This window comes from Colias eurytheme, chromosome 15 (assembly GCF_061535395.1).
Source record: "Colias eurytheme isolate Ceu_HAF_F1 chromosome 15, ilColEury1 Martin Lab GWU primary, whole genome shotgun sequence".
Taxonomy (NCBI): domain Eukaryota; kingdom Metazoa; phylum Arthropoda; class Insecta; order Lepidoptera; family Pieridae; genus Colias; species Colias eurytheme.
The window spans coordinates 4849022-4871348 of NC_142994.1; the positions used below are offsets into that span (position 1 = coordinate 4849022).

At 33.5% G+C, this 22327-nt stretch overlaps 1 protein-coding gene across 2 annotated transcripts; it reads right to left on the reverse strand.

Moving 5' to 3' along the window:
* Window positions 1-5525: 5525 nt before the first annotated feature.
* On the reverse strand, window positions 5526-21069 carry ovo (transcriptional regulator ovo). Of its 2 annotated transcripts, none has more exons than XM_090110124.1 (4): window positions 20732-21069; window positions 8368-10046; window positions 7544-7969; window positions 5526-7134 (listed from the first exon to the last, which is right to left on the reverse strand). In XM_090110124.1, exons 1-4 carry the CDS (start codon window positions 20889-20891, stop codon window positions 6949-6951), a joined length of 2451 nt encoding a protein of 816 aa, XP_089966250.1. In that variant the 5' UTR covers window positions 20892-21069; the 3' UTR covers window positions 5526-6948. The 2 variants fall into 2 exon arrangements, with proteins under 2 accessions (XP_089966250.1, XP_089966249.1); XM_090110123.1 differs by having other exon boundaries at window positions 8311-10046.
* Between the last annotated feature and the right edge of the window lie 1258 nt (window positions 21070-22327).

Sequence of the window (22327 nt, forward strand, 5' to 3'; positions counted from 1 at the left end):
AGTAAGGAAAGTAAGCCTTTGCGGCGGCATTCTAATATTTATATATAGGTACTACAGGTGTGTATACATACGTTTACACACACACATTAAAACATACATATATGTATGGGTATAATTTAATTCTGTTGTAATAATTATAATTTCTAGATGAATTTACATTCAAGTGTAAATTACCGTGTCATTACGGTGTCGATAATATGTCGATAAAGCGCATTATCGTCATTTTCAGACAAATTATTGACGCATATGAAAACAATCTTAAGCATTAGGTAGGTCTTCATAAAAATTAAAAACCCTATGATAATATTTTAATTATGTAATTGGAGCTAAGTATTTGACTCATGTAGGTACCTACTTCCTTTTTGTTCTAGATTGAAATAAATACATATTATTATGCTGAGTATCAGTTTTGTTGCTAAAAAATAGCTAAGTCAATTCTTGAGATTACTAGTGAACGTAGAATTTGGCACTCATATAGATTGGCTAATTACAAAGTATTTAATAATTAAACAAGTGATTGACAGAGACATGATTTTTTTAATACAACAAAGCTGGTGTCTGCGGTTTAGTTTTTTGTTAAGGGCCCTTAGTAGGAAACGGCAAAATGGACTATAATTGAAAATATTGAAGTTTTTTCGCACTGAAATTTCTAATATGTATTATGATTTATGAACACTGAACGTATGTGTGATGGGATGACTGTTTCCAAAACACGATTGGAAAAATTTTCTCTATAAAATCCTGAAGTTATCTCTAACTGTATTTTACGATAATAATTCGTATAAAATCACAAATACATAGGTATTTTCCTTATATTTACCTTCTCGATTTCGAGACTGTTTTAGACCCCACCCCACCCCTTACCTAAGGCGCGAATAGCTGAATTTTCGCTGACCGCCTAAGTCCTAACCCCTCTTCAAAATAATTATTTATTAGCCGCCGCATGTCTCTAGATATAGAGAATTAATCCTGAAAGTAACGTCAAACTCTATAAACCTTCGTTAGACTACCTATCAGGTAGGCAAATAATCATATTCATTATTATTTGCACAGTATATGAAAGACTGTGAGTCACACCAACTCTTATTTTAAAAGTGTCTCATTAAATGACATTGGTTTGTCGACAACCATATGAAAATCTGAGGCAAAAACAATCGTAACTAATGAGTTTTATTTTTTTCGTAAAGTGCCACTCATAATTCGATCAAGTAACATGTTGTTAAAATATATATCTATACGTATATATAATCAACAAATCTTTAACTGCCCTAAAAATGTATGTTACCACGTGGCAACTCTTGCCTTGTTGTTTTAACATGTCTTTATTGGAATACAAATAAAAAAGGTCTTATCACTCCTACTACTATACAACGTCAATAATATCTTTTCTTATTTCTTATAGAGATAAAAAATAAAATGTATTGCATTTTACATTTTTTATTAGTTATCATCATCATTAGATTTACATATCACACATACTATACTAAGTAGAGAATGGTACTTTGCTAATTACTAAGTACCTTTATTTGTAAACAAAAGTCTATTTCCAACTGATCTTGAAGAACCATGTATTATTGTAAACCATGTAAGAAAGCCAGAAAGAAGTAGAATCAAAGCTGTAAAAAATATACAAGCAAAAATATTTCACAGGTTTTACAGACTTCGATATTCAACTTTATCATTGTGACCTGTGAACGTTAGCGATGTGTGATCTTTTGTTGTGACCCCGACGTGATATGACTTTGAGTGTAACATTTATATTTTATATGTAGGTACCTATAACACGCATAATTGCACCTGCGCAAAGCTGGGTTCATTTGAAAAAAAATTGACAAAATAAATTGAAAGAACACAATAGGTATACCTACATATATACTACCTTTGTAGGTATATACAAAATCTAATATTTTATGTCTAAGCTAAATTTTGCTAGTTTACAGTAATTGATAGTGTTAGTCGCGTGACAGCAGAACACACATACCTACTAAAAACTTATTATATTAGAAGGGATGTGTTATATTTGCATAAGTTTCCACAGTATTATGAACAAGGTCTTCTCTCGTTGGAAACGAAAACTGGAACATTTGGACAATAAGTACGATTATAGTCACTGCGCATTTCGAAACAGCACTAAAATTGAAATAGTACATTCCGTAAACAGATATTTGGGGATCGTAAACTTTGAACATTTGAAATATTTCCTCTGTTAATTGAAGGGTGTCCTCTGAAATTAAAAAAGAATTGAATAATTATTAAATTGTGATTTAAACAAATATGTATGTTGTTTAATATTAAGCATAAGCATATTGTTAATGGAGATTAAAGTCTTGCGGTGCGCCGATTATTAACATTGGTGTTCCGCAGGGATCTATCTTAGGACCGTTCGATTTTAGTATAGGTATATTAATGATTTTCCTTACTATACGAAAGTTTAAAATAGAACTGTTTGCAGATGATACTTCATTATTATTTGATATGGATAGAAATGACACAAATTTTGTCGAAGTAAACTGCTCCTTTACGCATAACCAATTGGTTTAATGAAATAATTTTACATGCAAAGAAACAAACTCTTTTGCTTTATAATATTAGTATACATGATTGTATATTCATCTGCACTGTTTGTACAACATTTTGCAACTTACGCTAAAAAAATACTTACCCGATAAATTAGATTCCAGCATAACATACGCACAAATCTGTTGTGTTTTCCCGATTTGTGTCAAAAACATATCTGCGAAGATGCCACAGACGAATTTAAACAGCCATAGTATACCAACAGAAATTAACACAACAGTAATCCGTAATCCATCAATTACCTTGAAATAAATATTCAATAAGATTATAATATATTATGCAATCAATTCAAATGTGACCATATAGTGAATAAATTATTCCTTAAATATAATAAAAAAAAAACGAATCGCAAAATCTATTGCAAAGCGTAAAAACTCGAGAATGACTGGATCATTTAAGATATATTTTTATTTTGTTAAGGCACAAGATATTAAGTTAAGGCATAAAAACGTAAAAAGGGCACAACAATGTCTGCTGGGGCAGCTAGTATCACAAAACTATCGATCTAAAAGTCGGGGATTCGGGCCAGGCGAGCGTGCAGCAGATAAAATTGATTTTTCTGCTCGAAACTGCTCGAAACAGCGAATCAAATTGAGTTAGGTAAATTAATGTTCTTAATAAAATTAATAATATAATTTGAAACAACTGTAAAATATAATATTATGCATACCGGTATAATTTTTAGGTAATTTATAATGCCGTGTGCCATTACAAGCGATGATGCTAATACAAAAAAAGTCCCAATGAGAATCTGTAATTAAATATTATTTAAAAGTTTATAAGGTTACTAAAATATTGAATAAATTATAGTGAACAGAATTTCATTATTCTCTACTTAAATTTGAAAATACATATTTTATATACAAATAATGCTAGCTTAGATTACGTTGTATTTATAAAAATTAACATCATCTACTTACCACAAATCTGTATGATATTTCAATATGGCGAATAACTATAAATACTAAGCGAAACACTTTTCTAACTTTTAGCTTATCTATTAGATGTACTTTTGCTAAGTTATTGAAGTCTTTTCTCCAAAAGAATCCGTCGAAAAATAAAACGTTTTGTGCGAAGAGTTCATAGTTTACATTACTTTCCTTGGTTAATGCTATATTTAAATAACGAACTCTCAAGGATAAAAATAGGTACACAGCAAGCAATATATCCAAGTATACGTAGGAACAATACATATTAATCACTAATAAAGTTCCAATTATTGTAGTTGAAATAGATGAATTTGTAGTTATTACAAGAGTTACGGCTGTAATTATTGCAACATTCGTAAGAACAAACACATAGAAAATAAATCCCCTGTGGTCTATGTTCCTCATAAATTTAGTTTCCTTTGCACCAATTAATATATCAATATCAACGCAGATATTAAAAAGTTTAATAAGCGCATCCCTCCTTATGACACCCACGTATACAAAAATAGAAACAGAAAATAATGTTATCATTAATGCTATAACAGCTAATGGCGCTCTAATAAACTGTATAAAATATAAAGCCTTCCAGGATATAATCGTCCCACACACAATGGTTATAAAGGGCAATATAAACAGTTTTAAATTAGTTAAAACGTTACTTGTCCTTTTAAATCCCGTGTTATTTGTTATATATAATAAATATAAAAGTGGCAAGTAAGGGGCGACTGCTTTAATTCTATCAGTATGTTCTTTTATTAATTTTTGTTTGATCATTGTGAAGCTTTTACGTACGTATATGAGGGAATGTGAAGAAAACTGTAGGGCTACATTATATATATTGATAGATTACTATCATAAATCAATTAGTAAAGCAGTGGGCCCATGAGGTTAAATTAAATATACATCACATGTCAACGTTTATAGGAAAATAATAACCGAATTTCAATAATAAAAATCGTTTCATTATGTTGCTCATAATATATTTTCTTAATTATCTGAAACTTTTCTTTATTTCATGCTATTTAACTTTATATTTCTTTTACTGATTAAAATTGGGTAGGTAGTTTTATAAAAGCGATAGCGAATTATATATTATTGATAAAATATACCTACTTCGTCGTCGAGCATTAAATTTATTGCTGTAATGTTCTATACTTAGGTTATTTATAAAAATTGGTTCGGAGACCCAGTCAAAGAATGGGTTTTTTACCTATGAGGCAAGTAAATAAACTACGATTTGAAATTCTACTGTATTTAACTTTAGAGATCTACTTGAAGTGCTCTATAGTTATTAGTTATAGCAACCAATAGACATTAAAATTTGCACAGATATGCTCGCCTAAACAAAGTCTCCTTTTGAATTGGTTTGAGCAATGTCATGTTATAGAAAATTTGTATGTAAGTTGTTACTTGTACTATTTTGAAACTAAAGTAACAACCATTTTTTAGATTAAAAATGTTTTTGGCAAATAATTTCCTAAATAGAAGCTTAGGGGGCTTAGGCTCCATAAATTACGTGAGGTGTTTTAGGGGGGGAGGGGGGTCGAGTCAAATTTCATCTAACCTTACGCTGGGGAGAGGGAGGGTCTCGTCAAGCTATCTCCTTATTTATTAATTGTGACCATATTAAATATGGTATAAATTTTATACGTATATCCCACTATCATAATTCGCCGCAATTCGGCGGTCAAGGGTTCAAAACTCCTGCTCCAGGTTTGGATAAGCCACATCGAAAATAGCAAATAGTAAAAATTATAAATACTCAGGTGTTTTTTATTAGATTTGACATGTACATTTATCTAATATAATAATGAATCACGCCTTATTACGAATTACAAAAGCGTGTTTAAAATTTCAGTACTAGCGCAGCGATCGAGACTGGAACAACATTCAGGTTTATGTTTGTCCCGTTAACAAGTAAGTATCAAAAGTTTTGGGAATAGCGCAATATGAACTACTCTACTAGTGTAGAGCTTAATGCGAGTGTTAGAATTCATAGGACCGAAATAAAACCATATATTTAATCATGATATTATATTATTGCTTATCAGTACAATGTAACAGATTGTTTCTAAAAATATGAAACTATAACTTTACATTGCCATCAAAATGCTAGTAAATGCAATCGATAAGTAGTTAAAATTAAGGCATTGCGCTATCACAAGATAATTGAGTGTAACCAATTACTGTTGATAAGCCAATACGCTCAGATCAAAGTATTCTGCGTACAAAATGCTATAACAATTTTCATACAAATTTATACAATATTCTCTTTTTAGAAATCTCATAAAGCTAATAAGGTACCACTAAAATATTTTTAAAATTTACTACTAATATATAAATTTAGTAATATTTACAAATTTTTCATTAATATCCACAAGCTTCGCTGTGAAAGCGCAAATGTACCGAAATTGAGCATCATAACTTCTTAAACTCTTAATTACGCATAACACGTGCGTTATTTCAATTACACTTTGTATATTCTATTATGTAATAACAATCAACGCATTAAATAACTTAGCACAATAGATAATTCTTACACACACTCACAGCACACACTGTAAACCAATTATTTTTATAATTTAATCATATAAATACTTCTAGAAATGCATTTAAACTTGGTACGACTTAATGTGAGCTCTGGGCGAGCGTTCACGTATAAATTTAAAAATTTTGTTACAAAATAAGTACCAACAAAAACAAACATAACGTATTAAGTACACATTAAATTGTGACATGAATTGTGTTATCATTTTAATGTCAATTAGAATCTAATATCACTAGAAAGGAAAGAAACGAGATTCCTTAATTGAGTTAATTACTATCGAGGCGTATTAAAACGCACTCGAAGTATTATTTTATTAATGAATCGGACAAAAACGTCATCCGGTCCATAGATTGTTTCATTTCAATTCAGCGATTCATAATCTCGCTATTAGCACCATCCACTATGCATTCTATTCTAACCTACGCTGACTTGAAATGAAACCGCAAATGTGTTATTACCATAAAACCTACGTAGGTATTTTAAAAGTCTTAATTATTCTGCAGCTACATCTAAACTTAAGACTAACCCCGTACCATCACCAAACATTGCACATAATACCCGATACTTTGATTTTTTAATTGCAGTCATGCCTAACGCAATAGGCTAATGGAGTCTCCTCTGACTGTTAAAAAATTAAGGTATTTTAAAAAGGAGACATGGCTCCCATACTAAAGTTGTTAATAATATTCCTCAATAATCAGGAGATCTACAGTTAGCTTGGAAGACAGTAATCTTTATAAACTAAATCGTGACAGAAGACACACAACATGCACTGGGATTCCTTTATATTCTTTTACAACCAACGGACGGAATAAATTCGTATTTTTTCAATATTACAACACATATTTTTAGCAGAAATCTTGAATATTATTTTAATTTAAAAACGTCTTATTATTAGTTGTGGACTGGCATAGGTAATTGTCCTAGTAGTTGATTTGCGAATGTTGCGTTTGTGAACTTGAAATGTCGTTTGTCGTAGAACTTGAGTAAGGCTGGAGAGTATGGATGTTGTTTTTTAAGGTGCATGTAGTGCTCTTCGGGCTCGGAAGTTGTGTGGCCGCATTCTTCGCAGACGTACATCTGTAAATGAGATATTATTATAAGATATGGTAGATATAAAAAACATTACATCCATACTATTATAATATTATAATATATATTATTATAAATGCGAAAGTAACTCTGTCTGTCTGTCTGTCTGTTACTCAATCACGCCTTAACTACTGAACCAATTTGCATGAAATTTGGTATAGAGATATTTTGATATCCGAGAAAGGACATAGGCTACTTTTTATCCCGGGAAATAGGATAGGTTTTATCCCGGAAATCCCACGGGGACGGGAACTGTGCGGGTTTTTCTTTGACTGCGCGGGCGAAGCTGCGGGTGGAAAGCTAGTATGTAATAACTATGGAACATTGTTATATGGGATATATTCAATACATATCTTAGACCTTTAATTATGAGGGAATATTTAAGAATAATACCCACCTTAGTCCTCCTCTCTTTATAAGCATATGTATGTTGTACGCCATGAACTTTCAAACAGTGAGATTCTAGCGAACATCTTTGGGTGAAAGATTTTTCACATAGATTGCACTTGTAGGGTCGGACTCCAGTGTGAGTTCTTGTGTGTCTTTTTAAGTCAAAGGTGTCGTTGAATCCTTTTCCGCAGAACGTGCAGAGATACCGTTTCACGTCAGAGTGACACTTCATGTGACGGTTTAGCAGCCTCTGCAGGCTAAAGTTCTTTGAGCATACTCTGCACACGAATTTTGTGGGATCATCTTCGCTTACTAATACTTGTTTATTCTTCTCCTCTTCTCTTTGTCTGGCATTTGCTTCAGTGGCTAGAGGATTTTTTACACCGTGACCTCCGTTTATAAATTCTAATGGCAGTTCAGCAGGAAGGCCCAACTGTAAAGAAAAAGTAATACTTTTAGTATTATTGATGTTATGTTTGGACAGCTACTTATGTATAAGTATTTATTCGTCAAATTATAAAGCTGAGCGATATAAAAGACAGCTGTCCGTAGAAAAAAATGGTACGTAAATAAACAAGAATAAAGTTGCAGTAGGTAAAAGCATAAGTTGATTCAGGCTCAGCGTTATATATTAACGGTATTGTACATTCAAATTTCAATGTCATCGTGATGTTCCAGCAAATACATATTTACACTTTTTTATTTAATTGTGTCGAAGATGACATTGAATGAGAAACGATTGAGAGCTTCGCCTTAAAATCAAATAATGCTTACCCTTTGTTGCAAGATTTGAATTTTGCTATCGGCGACTGAGCCTTTCTTCACACTTACAGCAGCAGCAGGGCTTAAAGATGAGTTCTCGATGTGATTGTTGCCATCCAGAGAACTGTTGCCTCCAGGTGATGGAAGTGAAACTCCAGTTGGTGAATCCAAATCCAAGGAATGACTAGTGAAAGGGAAACCAGGAGATAGTATTTGTTGTCTTTGTTGAAGTTGTACATGAATTTGTAGTTGTTGCATTTGACCTTCGTTGTGGGGTAAGAGTGCTGGATTAAGTTGCATTAATAAATCTGGTCGTTCCTTAGCAAATCCATAAGAGGAACCTTGTTCTTGGCTTGCAAAAGCAATGTAGTTTGCTTTTTCGTAATACTGTCTGCTTAGGTTTACTTGTTCCGCTAAGGATTCAATATCTACACCATTGTGAACAGAATCAGGTGTAATGGATGAAGATTCTCGGATTTCTGAATCTGTTATTTGTTCAACGTGATTGTTGAGAAGGCTAGCAAAGTCTTCGGTAGAGTCAGAAAGATTACCTAAAATCCCTTCATTAGAAGCAAAAGTTAAAGTTGTGTAAAATTGATTGTTGTCAATTACATCTTCACCCATATCTACAACCATAGAATCATCGAAATTGTTACTGTAATTACCGATAGATCCAAGATTTTCTAGTTTATTTTCAATCCGGTCGTAATCAATTTCTTCATCTTTCAATGCAATTCCATAGTGCGCGTTTTGCATTAAAGAATATTGTTTACTTTGTTCTGGGAAATTTGTGTTAGCATTATCTGTATTTTCACAATCCATGTTAAAACCATTTATCATATTAAATTCGTTTGAAAAGTTACCGTTTGCATTAAACGAACTTTGTCCTCCTTTGGTGTTTGGTCCGAGTGTTTCATAAAAGGGTGGAAGGCTGCCTGTGGGCGGGCTGTTAGGTCCATAATTTGATCTACCATCACGACCATTACCACCGCTACCAGATCCGCCACCAAGCGCTCCTCCACCTCCACCCGAAGAGGGGGCTGCACTGCCAGCACCTGAGCTAAAACTTCCTGACCCACCGGTACTTTGTGAACCAGAATTTGAACTATTGCCATTAGTTGAGCGACCATGGCCTGCGGCAGCGTTGATAATGCCTGGTAATTTATTCCCAGGACAATTTCTTAATACTAGTACTGGTCTTGCCAAAATACCGTTAGCAATTTTGGAACTGCTGGTTCGTCTTTGTTCTCTTATTTTCTTTTCGGTTTCTTCGTCTTCAGTCTCGCCTCTCTTCTTAGCTATTGCGTAGTCTATTGGCTGATCTTGTTCTGGTTCTGAAGGAGGTAAAGTAACTGGAAGGCATACATCAGATAATTCTTTTTTGTTGTTTTGGAATTGTGATTGTGATGGTGTTCTTTGAATAACTGAAACTTTTTGGCATGTGACATTATTATCAATACCAGGTGATGGTGTAGCTTCAGGTGAAGGCGAATTCCTAGACGGAAGAACAATTGGATCGGCTTGTAATACATCTTTTTCTTCCTTTATTAAGGGTTTATCTTCAACTTTTTTGCTATCAACTGATACAGGCAAATATTGTTTTCTTTCTGCTTGTGTCAGGACATGACCTCTGTGACTTCCGTAAGGAATTTCACCCCCGAGGATGGAAGATATGAATCTTCTCGGCTCTTTAGTGCGTCTCTCTTGCGATGTTCTATTTCCATTGCTTTCACCGAATACGTCGCGATCTGAAAATAAAAATAATATTTTTAAAAGAACTGTAAATAATGTAATACTAACTAATAAAATAGTAACTATTCTCCGTATAACGTATTCGTGTAGCGTCGATGGCATAAGGCCTCGTTGACGTCACTGGTATGTGCCTCCATAACGGTAATGCTCGCCTCCACATACACACCCACATATTATATACTTTTATGTGTGCGTATCGCATTATTATAATTGGCATACCATAAAATAACCAATTCAGTCTCGTCCTCTCCCAAGCACATAATTTTTATAAATTTATTGTTGATTGTTGTGATCATTCTCGAAATTATTACTCAAAAATTTATGAACTATGACTCTTTCTTGTTTTAATTATTTCCTTCATAGACCTATACGAGATTTAATATTATTATTTATTTATATCTAGGAAAGAAGAAGGTGAATCAACTTTCGTGCTCATGTTATCTATACAGACATCATATTTTAAGGACTGTATGCCGAACGTATGAACTAAACTTTTGTTTTTGTTTTGTGTATTTTAAAGTTATTTATTCTATTATACTCCAACAAGTTCAATCAAGATTGTAGAAACCAATTATAGTTAAAAGTGAAAGAAATTAATGTCAATAATGGTTCATCTTGAATCTGTAGACATAAAACATGCGTAGGTAGTTAGTGAAAGTCCCAAGGTTGCATCAAACGGGTTCCTTTGCCCTTTCTTAGCTTTTGTTAGGGATCCAAGGACGAGGCCAGCATTGTTGAGCCCTTTTTTACAGTCTTCGTAATTGTATGCGGCCGCGCAGCCAGGCGTGACAACGCAAACTTGAATTTTTGAACCCCCATCCATATAACACCATTACTGACAGTTATCATTGGTCACAGATTTATAGAATGAAATTGAATTATTTTTACAAGAACTAAAATTATGGAAATGGAAATATTGAAATCATTTAAATGTTACATCATGTCTGTTTCTAGTAGGTATAAACGGATTTGTCTAGACTCTAATGTGTCTAGCATTTATCTCACCATTTTTCTACCATACATCGTACTATATTATTTAGCATTGAAGTCATTGTTAACGAGGTCTATTTAAATAGTGCGGTTTTTATTCTAAAACGGTAAGTGAAGGCCCCGTAATTACCATGTCCATATCTATTCAGTTACTCTCTGTTTCCTGCCAAGAAACTGTATGTATAACCTTGAATACGAACACTCATTATTTGGCTATTAAAAGCAGCCTTCATTGGTCGGTTTTGGCAATAATTAGATATTCTCGGGCGGAATAAATTTTTATTCACATCTCAGCTAATTAGTCAGTCAGATTTTGGTAGACAGGTAGACAAAATCATTTAATTTTAATTCTTTTTAATAACTTTGATAGTTTAGTCACATAATTTCGCTACGTAAATCGAAATTTCTAAATGATGATTAGATATTAAAAATCCATATACTAATTGCTTTTTAATTATGGTCCATATTTTAGCTAAATAAAATTTGCGGTTCTAAGTTGTAATATTAGATGTAATTACTGGAACATTTATCATTGGGAAAATGCCATTCTAATAGATATGCCAAAATGATTAATTATGGCACGTTGCTGGCAAGTCGTTATAATGTTGGACTTGCTGAATGTTGTGAAGTAAAAGACGTCAATTTAAAACGGGTACTTCATTCACTTTTACAAGAAATGAATGCGTTAACATTTTCAAGTTTATTATGACAAAATGTTTCACATTCAACAAGACAGTTAAGCTAGCAATGTGAACATCAATAAAAAACAACGCGCCGGGCCAGCAGGCAACTAGCATGTCCTTGCTTCTCGGGGTTATCGGACGCTGTTAGCATTTAACGCTTTAAAAACGTAAGACAGCTACGAGGAACCGCTCCGGACGAAGCACATAAAATTCCGTTGAGGCCTTTTTTCCATAAACATAAGTACCGATAACACACGGTACATCGGGATCGCACTGCCCGCCGAGGATCGGTTAAAGGTCGTTGAGAAGGACATTTTTTGTACTGAATTATTTATCATGGGTACGGTCGTATATTAGTGTTCATTAGTACCTGCGTCTTTTACGCTGATAATGGTTAAAAGTTTATTATCTATTAAAAGTAGAGGTTTTTAATTTTAATCCCGTTTTTTCGACACTAAAATAAATATGAGATTTTTTATTTTACCCAATATTTCCGATTTATATAACATTATCTATAAATCATTTTTAATTTTCTCAAGCAAACAGTTTACTCTGAAGTCTGAATTTACCGACCTAAACGCTACTTCAATGACAAACTTGCGGCAGTACTAAAGAACACATATCTACTCTTATTATAAATTTAAACGCTCTTTTCTATAGTTGAACTTTTCGGATAAAAACATTCGCGCAACAAAAAAATATCATCGATTTAGTGTTTCGTTTCTTTAAAATGAATAGCTACAAAAACTGTTCAACAGTTTATTACTTTGATCACAACGTGAATCACAACCAGATTTGGCGAGGGTGAATGACCCAAATATGTTTAGCGAAGTGTTCAAGGCTAGAAGTTACTAATTTGGTGTGTTAAAAAACTTGTATCTATGAAGGCGATCAAATGATTTGTTTTCGTGGTCAGCCCGCAATTACAGGTTGTAGGCTGCGCTTGAATATAAAACACGTTTATAATTATGTTCAACCGTTATTTTTTTAAGAAGTATTATTATGTTCCCACACATTATATGTGAATAAATATTAAAAGAAATAGATTATTGTTAAATATGTTTGTGCGAAGTTAAATTATTATGGTGTTAAGGGCCAGATCTAATATATTTTTTAGCTTCACTTCAAACTATGAAAACACAATTTTGTGTTGAATTATTGTGTTAAATAAATATGATAAATTATTGCATAATATAATAATAATTCAAATATTCTGAATTTACAATGAATTGACACCCTAGTTCTGAAACATGTTCTCGACAAGTTCGAATGAGGCACTATTCAGGTATTATTTGGAACAGTCGTACATTGTCCTTTGTAGGCACCGTAGGCGTTATTTGGCAAATTACTCTAAAATACCTACACGATATGATTATCTTTATATGGCATGACAAAACAATAGATATGACCTTATGCTCGCTATGGGTGCGTGCGAAACGCTCACTATTCTGTTTATTTTTATTTTGTTTATAGTCCACATATTGAAACCTTGTCCACTCCAACGGAATAACTATATCAAGATGTCTGCTATAACCGTACTTTAGTCATACTTTATCTATATTTTTAGAAGGATTATTTTTCGAAGCATCGATAAAAATGTCCAGTTCGTCCCAGGTGGTCCTTAATGTGTTTCGATATAACAAATAGCTCAAACGTCGAAAACATCATTCAAACTTGAAAGAGATAAAAGGTACTTTAGATGTAGATATATCACTTTATACATACTTGGTTTATATATCGGTGCAGTAAACAACATAATATGATTGCAATATGCAATACAAGTTCTAAAATAATGAATACTTTGAATGCACGTGTATAACAGTATTTACCTACTTCATAACGTTTCAGTGATGACGAACATATTATGTGCACATTCATAGAGCGTGATTTAAACCGTTGTAGCGTATATGAAAATTATTATCATATATCTCAGCCTTTTAAATACAGAATATACTTTTTAAACTATTGCTTCACAACTCAAAATATTTAATTAGCCTCGATTGCCTTCAGCACTAATTTATAGGATATAATGCGATAAGTGATAACCTATCTGATCTTATAGTGCTATAATAAATAGTAAATACTAATCAAAACCTATTTTATACTAGATTTTATTGTTTCCGCAATATACCTACTCAATTGGTTACAGCCGCTTCTTTCCCACAATCTTAACGCGTACCGTAATGACTTCAGTGGTCGTCAGTTTTTGTGGCATTATAGAACAATTTCATGTCTGTCTTTACTTATTTTATAAAGTAATATCAAACAGAATAAGCCTGCCGTTGTTAAGATCGACGTTCGTTAAAATTTTAATTAATCGAATTATCCATATTTGTATTGAACATCTGGAAAGGACGCGCTATAAACTGTAGTTGGTGAAAAAACACAGAATGTACACAAACAAGCAGATGCTTTTTAAAATTGGCATGAGCGATAATTAAAAACTGGAACCCGCATCTCGTGCGTTAACGAAACCGGTGTAAGGAGAATATCTTGAGACATGTGTGACCAGTCGTTCCTAGAACACTTCACGAGCCATGCCCAGGACTGCGCAAAAAAATTAATGGCGAAATATTCTAATCGCTTAAGTGGGTCGCTTTACTGATTTTTTGTCGCTTTAAACTTTTAGCTAATGATAATTACTTTTTTCTTAAAGCATACTATGTACATAATATTATCTACCTATAGAATGGAAAGGAAATTTCTACTGAAGTAGGTATGTATTTCAATTTCATCTTGATTTTTTGAAAATAAATCCTATAATACAACGAATTAAACACATCACAATATTAGGAAAATGTATACTCAAAAGTCAAAACACAAAATATTAAGTATCTTTCTCAGTAACCAATAATGTAAAGAAAGAATAATTGAAAGATCCCCGATTAAAGTGCAATTGTTCTGTTTAAGTCATTCCGAGAACAGTTTTGCGCCATTATGAATGTAATCGGAGTATTTTTATCGCAAATCTTTGTAAAGGTAAATCCTTAAAAAGGCAACTTCAATACAATGGCTGGACTATACAATGGTGCTGGCGGCCACATGGTAAAATTTATTTTCCTTTTGGTAATGCAAAAAGATTCATGTTTTTTACTGATTGTAAACGGTTCACCGATATGCGAGATGCCTACTGTTTCAAGGGAATTTTGTTCATTCACTTCGTATGATTCGAATTGTAAAGAAAATTTAAGAATTTATTGATAATCATAACGATTCAGGTAATTATGTGTTATATATAGGCTAATGTCTATTCTTATGATTTAAGTTCGGGACATAATTTTATCTTTAAAAAGACCTGCATATTTGATGGAGTACCTACATGCTATTTATGTTTTATTATTATACCAGTTGCTTCTGTATAAAGACAGAGCATCAGAAAGGTTATATTGCGAACGAGTTTCATATTTTTAATATGACAATATAAAATAGTGTCATCAGTATTAATTGAACGAAGGTATCATTAATTAAATTATTTCATGTTTAATTCGCATGAAATATTATACTTGGAAAATCTTTAAATAAATTCTTTGGAGTATTTTTTTTTTGAAAAAATGTAATGTATATTGCAATAAATATTATTAAAAATAGAACTTAACAAAAATTTCAATTTATTATGAAATATATTCTTAAAAGTTGTTATATACCACTTCAGTAAACCCAACGTTATTAGCGGTAAAACAAGTATCAAGTTATTGTAACTTAATGCGAATTTAAGAATGTAATTTTAAAAGATGGCGATAATAATTAATAAATAAAGTAACTGTTTATTATGTAACCGTCTTCACGATACACTTCTACGATACGCGTTGAAGTCTTTTGTACTGATCTCGAATAGTTATTTTATATGTTTAAATTAATAACATTAATTTCACTAAATTTAGGCATATATAAACATAGCTTTGATAATACTTTGATGGTGGTAGTACATCAGTACATCGGTCAAATTTACATGCACACAAATTGCATGGGATTACTTATTTTCGTTATGTTTTCTGAATAGTGGAATAGGATGTTTGGTAAATGTGAAAGGCTAAATTGAAAGTCTAACAACCCAATAATTTTAGCTTATTATTTTTATTATAAGTAACTTTTTAGGGTAGATCTAGTTCTCTATCGAAGACACGTTCGAAATGAATATCCAAAGTAGAATATAATTTATAAACATCAATTTCTTATAACATTGTATTAAATCATAATAACTTAAATTGTAGAAAAAGATAAGAGAGAATAACTGTAAATGGTCATATACACTTGTCGTCTAAATTGTAAGTTAGGTGCTCACGGAAGGTCGACACGACCCCATCTTGCTCCCCTTTAAACTTTACCTTTTACATTGTGACCTTTCGTACATTTGCACCCTTTACTGCAGAAGCAGGTGTAGAATCACCTGTGTACCTAATTATGTACTATTCATTTTAGTCTATTTATAATTTCACTTACAACAGCGATAAACTTCTATACGGGTACTCTGTAACGGTGCTATCGATTATTTTTGCTACATTAGCTAAGTACTTGGTTGCTTTAAAACTATTAGCACAAACCATTTGTTTAATTTTTGTTTGTTATTCGCATCTGATGCCTGTTTACGTATAAATTGAATCAATTTTAATGTTTTCATTAAGTGGAACTTGGATTAAAAAAATATGAATATGTATATCTACCTATTTTAAGGTTCTACTTCATAAGCTCCATGCAATTGAACACATTAAAATTTTATCAGGAGATATTTTACTTAATCATCCCTAATTTTATAAATCTACTTTTATTCTAGGTCAACTTTGCGTGGTTTTAATCATGCCACTGAAAGTCGAGTGGATTTGTGTAATTATCTACTACAGAAATTATGTCAATCACGAGAATTTTCTTATTAGTTGACATTTGACAAGCCGAGCATTATCTAATTGTGATGTTGAAGACGTTTTTTATAGAGATCGTGAACAGTATTTTCCAGTGCCTGTTTAAAAGTTAATGTTATTGAAATGTCAAACAGCGGTGACTAACCTAAATACAAAGCAGGCGACGGAAGCGCTATTGTGCTGTTATCATTGACACCTTACTCATAAAAGGTACTATACCACGCGAACTTGACCATCTCTGATACGTTTTAATTACGTTGAAAAATCAGAATTAACTGACTTAGGTTTCTGCTAATTTAAAATCTTGGTAACATGAATAATAATATCATTAATGTTATGTACCAATTTATAAAGATGACGTTTCTTCAATCTTCGTAATACCCACTGTCAGTTTTGTTATTAAAATGTCTAATTCTAAGGCCGTAGAATTGTTTGGAAGTGACATTAAAACCTACAACATAGGATGTAAGCACACAATAACTAGTCCGTTTTCTTATGGGAAAAGGTATACATTTTTGAGTAAAGCAATGCCATTTGGTACGTATGTTGTACTCGTCCACCTAAGCCCAAATCGCCTGGTAGCCAGTGTCTACTCCCTGGCAGAAGGGAGGGAGGGGGGGATATAGAACAGAGCGCCCGGCGCTCGGAAAAAAAATTCTGGCGGATTCATTTGGCCCTTTGAGTCGAGTTTGGTGTCGTTATCAGGTAACTAGATGATGCCCAATTCATTCCCCATACCAGTTTTTTAGGGTTCCCTAGCAAAATATGTCACAATCTTTAAAATAATAAACTTTTGGCAGTGGCAAAATCCAAACAAACCAGTATATTGTTATATTTTTGTATCAAACTTGGTTTATAAAAAAATACTGTCTGAAAGGCCATTTCATGCAGATTATAAAAACATTAAAATGTAACATATATCTTACCATTTTCAATGTGAAATAAATTATAGAAAGTACAAGAACGTTCGTCAGCGCAGCGTAGGGGACGGCTAATAGACCCGAAAAATAAGCAATAACATAAAACAAAAACCAGCCAAGTGCGAGTCTGACTCGCCCATCGAGTGTTTCGTACTTATTTGTCCTATACCATGTTATCTTGTCTGGTAGGACCTGGTTAACTGATACACACACACTTTCGTCTTTATAATATTAGTGTGATTTTTAATCATCTTTAAATTATAAATGAAGTCAGGTAACATTGTTAAAAATAAAGATATATAATAATAGAACGTTTTTGTATTAATAATAATGACAACCACCTCCAAAATTACATAATTCAGTACATTTGAGCTGGCGTATAAAACACTTCAATCTGGAATTGCAAGATTTCACGCACCGACATCTTATCAATTCAAAGCTTCTCTTTTCTTTTTATTTCAGATGGGCAAGGAATATTTTGATATTTTTAGGTCCCTAAATTAAATATATACAGCCTGTAAAACTGCCCTTAAGGTGTGTTGTTTAAGGGCAGCTTCTGTGGGAGGCAAATTTTCGATTTGCCTGTCCGTTTTTGTTAAAAATTTGTTTGCGACCCTCATTTACTGCCACAGCGGGGTACAATGTGAAAAACAAACATGTACTCATAATAATTATAATAAAATATAAGATCTGGATAAGAGTATCCTTAAAATATCGTGATTCGTGACCGTCCTTACCTATCATGCATTGTAATCACAAACTTTTCAATTTCACTGTCTGCATATTTGCCACTGTAAAGTGCTTCAATCCTCGTGTGACATTCGGATATGCCTTCCATACCTCAAATGCATGTGTACCTATAGTTCTTTTAGACCTTCTAGCTTGGAATACATGATATTCTGTCTGTCGACTGTTCTTAACATTATTTTGGCTACTACTACTATATCGTGTGTTCCAAAGCTTATTTGAGGTATGGAAGGCATATCCGAATGGCACACGAGGATTTGAAGCACTTTACAGTGGCAAATATGCAGACAGTGAAATTGAAAAGTTTGTGATTACAATGCATGATAGGTAAGGACGGTCACGATATTTTAAGGATACTCTTATCCAGAACTTATATTTTTTTTTATAATTATTATAAGTACATGTTTGTTTTTCACATTGTACCCCGCTGTGACAGTAAATGAGGGTCGCAAACAAATTTTTAACAAAAACGGACAGGCAAATCGAAAATTTGCCTCCCTCAGAAGCTGCCCTTAAACAACATACCTTAAGGGCAGTTTTACAGGCTGTATATATTTAATTTAGGGACCTAAAAAAATCAAAATATTCCTTGCCCATCTGAAATAAAAAGAAAAGAGAAGCTTTGAATTGATAAGATGTCGGTGCGTGAAATCTTGCAATTCCAGATTGAAGTGTTTTATACGCCAGCTCAAATGTACTGAATTATGTAATTTTGGAGGTGGTTGTCATTATTATTAATACAAAAACGTTCTATTATTATATATCTTTATTTTTAACAATGTTACCTGACTTCATTTATAATTTAAAGATGATTAAAAATCACACTAATATTATAAAGACGAAAGTGTGTGTGTATCAGTTAACCAGGTCCTACCAGACAAGATAACATGGTATAGGACAAATAAGTACGAAACACTCGATGGGCGAGTCAGACTCGCACTTGGCTGGTTTTTGTTTTATGTTATTGCTTATTTTTCGGGTCTATTAGCCGTCCCCTACGCTGCGCTGACGAACGTTCCTGTACTTTCAATAATTTATTTCACATTGAAAATGGTAAGATATATGTTACATTTTAATGTTTTTATAATCTGCATGAAATGGCCTTTCAGACAGTATTTTTTTATAAACCAAGTTTGATACAAAAATATAAAAATATACTGGTTTGTTTGAATTTTGCCACTGCCAAAAGTTTATTATTTTAAAGATTGTGACATATTTTGCTAGGGAACCCTAAAAAACTGGTATGGGGAATGAATCGGGCATCATCTAGTTACCTGATAACGACACCAAACTCGACTCAAAGGGCCAAATGAATCCGCCAGAATTTTTTTTCCGAGCGCCGGGCGCTCCGTTCTACAACCCCCCCTCCCTCCCTTCTGCCGGGGAGTAGACACTGGCTACCAGGCGATTTGGGCTTAGGTGGACGAGTACAACATTCGAACCAAATTTCATTGCTTTACTCAAAAATGTATACCTTTCCATACAAGCATGCCCATAAGAAAACGGACTACAACGTTAAAAACAGTTCTAAAACAACGGAAGTGCGCTTTTGTATAGCAATCATTGACACCTCACTAACATCGTCCGGTCAATTCCTGTCTCGTGCCGTGACGTTACTGTGACCATCTATAGCGAGTAATTGATTAATCTTTATATTTCTTTTATATAATAATCCTGATACGTGTGCCATAAAATTAAGGTGGAAATTTTTCGTCAATGATTAAGCAAATTCAACAAGAATTTGCAAAATGGAACAGTAATCTTGACTCCCGAAAACATAATCATATACAGTCTTAGGTTCTCCTCAAATCCTATAAAGTGGAAACATATTAGCACAGAAAAACTTTTAGCACAACAGTGTGAGTAAACATATGGTGCAAAGACGCAAAAACCTGACAGTTATGAGTGATTCACGCTTAGTAACTACCCGACACCGTTAAAATCTTCGTTGACGTTGGGTTCGCTTGTCTGAACGAATTTTGATTTATCTGCGGCAATATCACTTACATTTCATATAATATCCTTAATCTGCTAATAGTCAAATATGTTTTTGTATTTTGCAGTGAAAATAAATTTGAAACCTTTAACGATTAACAAAAAGCTTAAGGATCACGACAGTCACACATGATCGCAGGTAGATTTGTTTGAGCGTGGTCCAAAACAGGATTCTGTTCAAGTGTGGGTATCCTTTTTTTGAAGGAGTAGCCGTTATGGAGGAAGTGAGAATAAATGGTACATCTCTTGATACAGTTATGAAATTAATAAAAAGTTATATTAAACAGGTAAATAATAAATACGAAAATAATAATAGCACGTGAGCGATTGACATTGAAAATGCTGCACGTATATTACACAAGACCGATGAACATGCCATAAAAGGCGTCGTTATTCATTTAATTTAACAGGATGACAGTGAAGCATGTACAAAAAGATGTCTGAAGCAATGAATGGACGCATTATGTATATGAATGTTAAACTAACTCACCGCATTCTTTATCCTTCTTAGACAGGAGCGGAATGGGACCATCATCTAGAGGGGAGCCGGGGCACAAGGAGTCCGCTTTGCTCGCGAGCAACTCCTGCCCTTCTTGCAACCCGAGCTGCTGCTCATGCAGCCTCTTTTTTATCAAAAAGATTTTCGGCATTTTTAACGTCAATTAACACTGCACTCAATCCTTGTTTGTCTCTATCACAAAGTCTAATAGATCACCCCGTCCAAAATCTATAAACACTAGTTTGCATCGTAACACTGCACGATAGGTTTCCTCGCGTCGCTGTTTATTTTGTGCGTAGCAAGTAGCGGCACAAGCGATACCGTTGGCCGCTGCGAAAGGACTGAGAGCTAGTAGGTGTGTGGTGCGAGCGACACCGTTGCCTGAACAAGTCCGCCCGCGCCCGCGCCGGCGCCGCCCGCCGTCCCTTGCGCCCGCGTCGACCGCCGTACCGCCACCTCTGCACGCCATCATAAATACAGATTCCAGTAAAAGTGCTCGCATAGACCTTCCCACTGTTATACTAATAATACCGTTCTTTTCATTTCCTTTAGACTCATTGTCCTTCCTCACTGTGGGTATTCCAGTCCGGAAACATTTTCATTTTCAAAATTTCAATCTAAATTAAACCGTTTATGCTAATTGCGTTTCATTATTACTGCACATCAATTCTTCATATCATTAATTGTTGTCTGCTTAATGATCTATATTAAGATTGGGAAAATATAAAGTGAATTTCCGGAAGGTTCAATCTTAAAGTATGTATGTCAGTTGAATCACAAATTGTGAATCATTACAGGTCGGCGATTTTAATATTACATAGGTATTTTGAAGTTTTTTGCACTCAAGCGACGAGATTCCGAATTCGAGATCCCCGTGAAGGGGGGACGCCCTTGTGTATGTCGCTACCAGGGTGAACCTTCAGTTCACTCCCGCGTCCGCGTTAAAATGTAGAAGCCCTTCTGGCTAACATTGAGAAACACCACACAAAAAGAAGTTTTTTGCAGACTTTTATTACCATGCAGAATTTTAAATTTCCTTAAAAACCATATTACCCTACATAGGAATAATAATATGTCAAATATATACTTGTTTTAAATTAAAACAAAAATCATTGCATATTCATGAGGGGTTGAAAGCTTTTCTTCAGATTTCAGGTATAGACCCCGAAGCAGGTCGGCGGCGCTTCAATCGACAGCCAGATTAGAAGATAAAAGATTCTCTAACATAGACAAAACAATCAGCGAAGGGTTTTCTTAGTACCTAACGAACTGGGATTTACAAAAAGAATTTACGGAATACTGCCTCTATAAATTTTACAACGACCATTGTTCATGCAGATTTGAAATAAAAATTAAAAAGCATTGTTCTTTCTTTTCAGTGGCGACATTCATTCCTTGTCGGTATATTTGAAGTTGTTTGTATTCTAACATGTGTTGGCACAATTTATGTAGATTGTAAAATTAACTTTACTTTTACCGTACATTAATAATCGGGATGTCATCCAGGAAATTTCAAACGCTGATTTAATTCTTTGGTATAACCACAATAAACATCCTGTAAGTAAACCTCCTAATTTCCGGAATTAG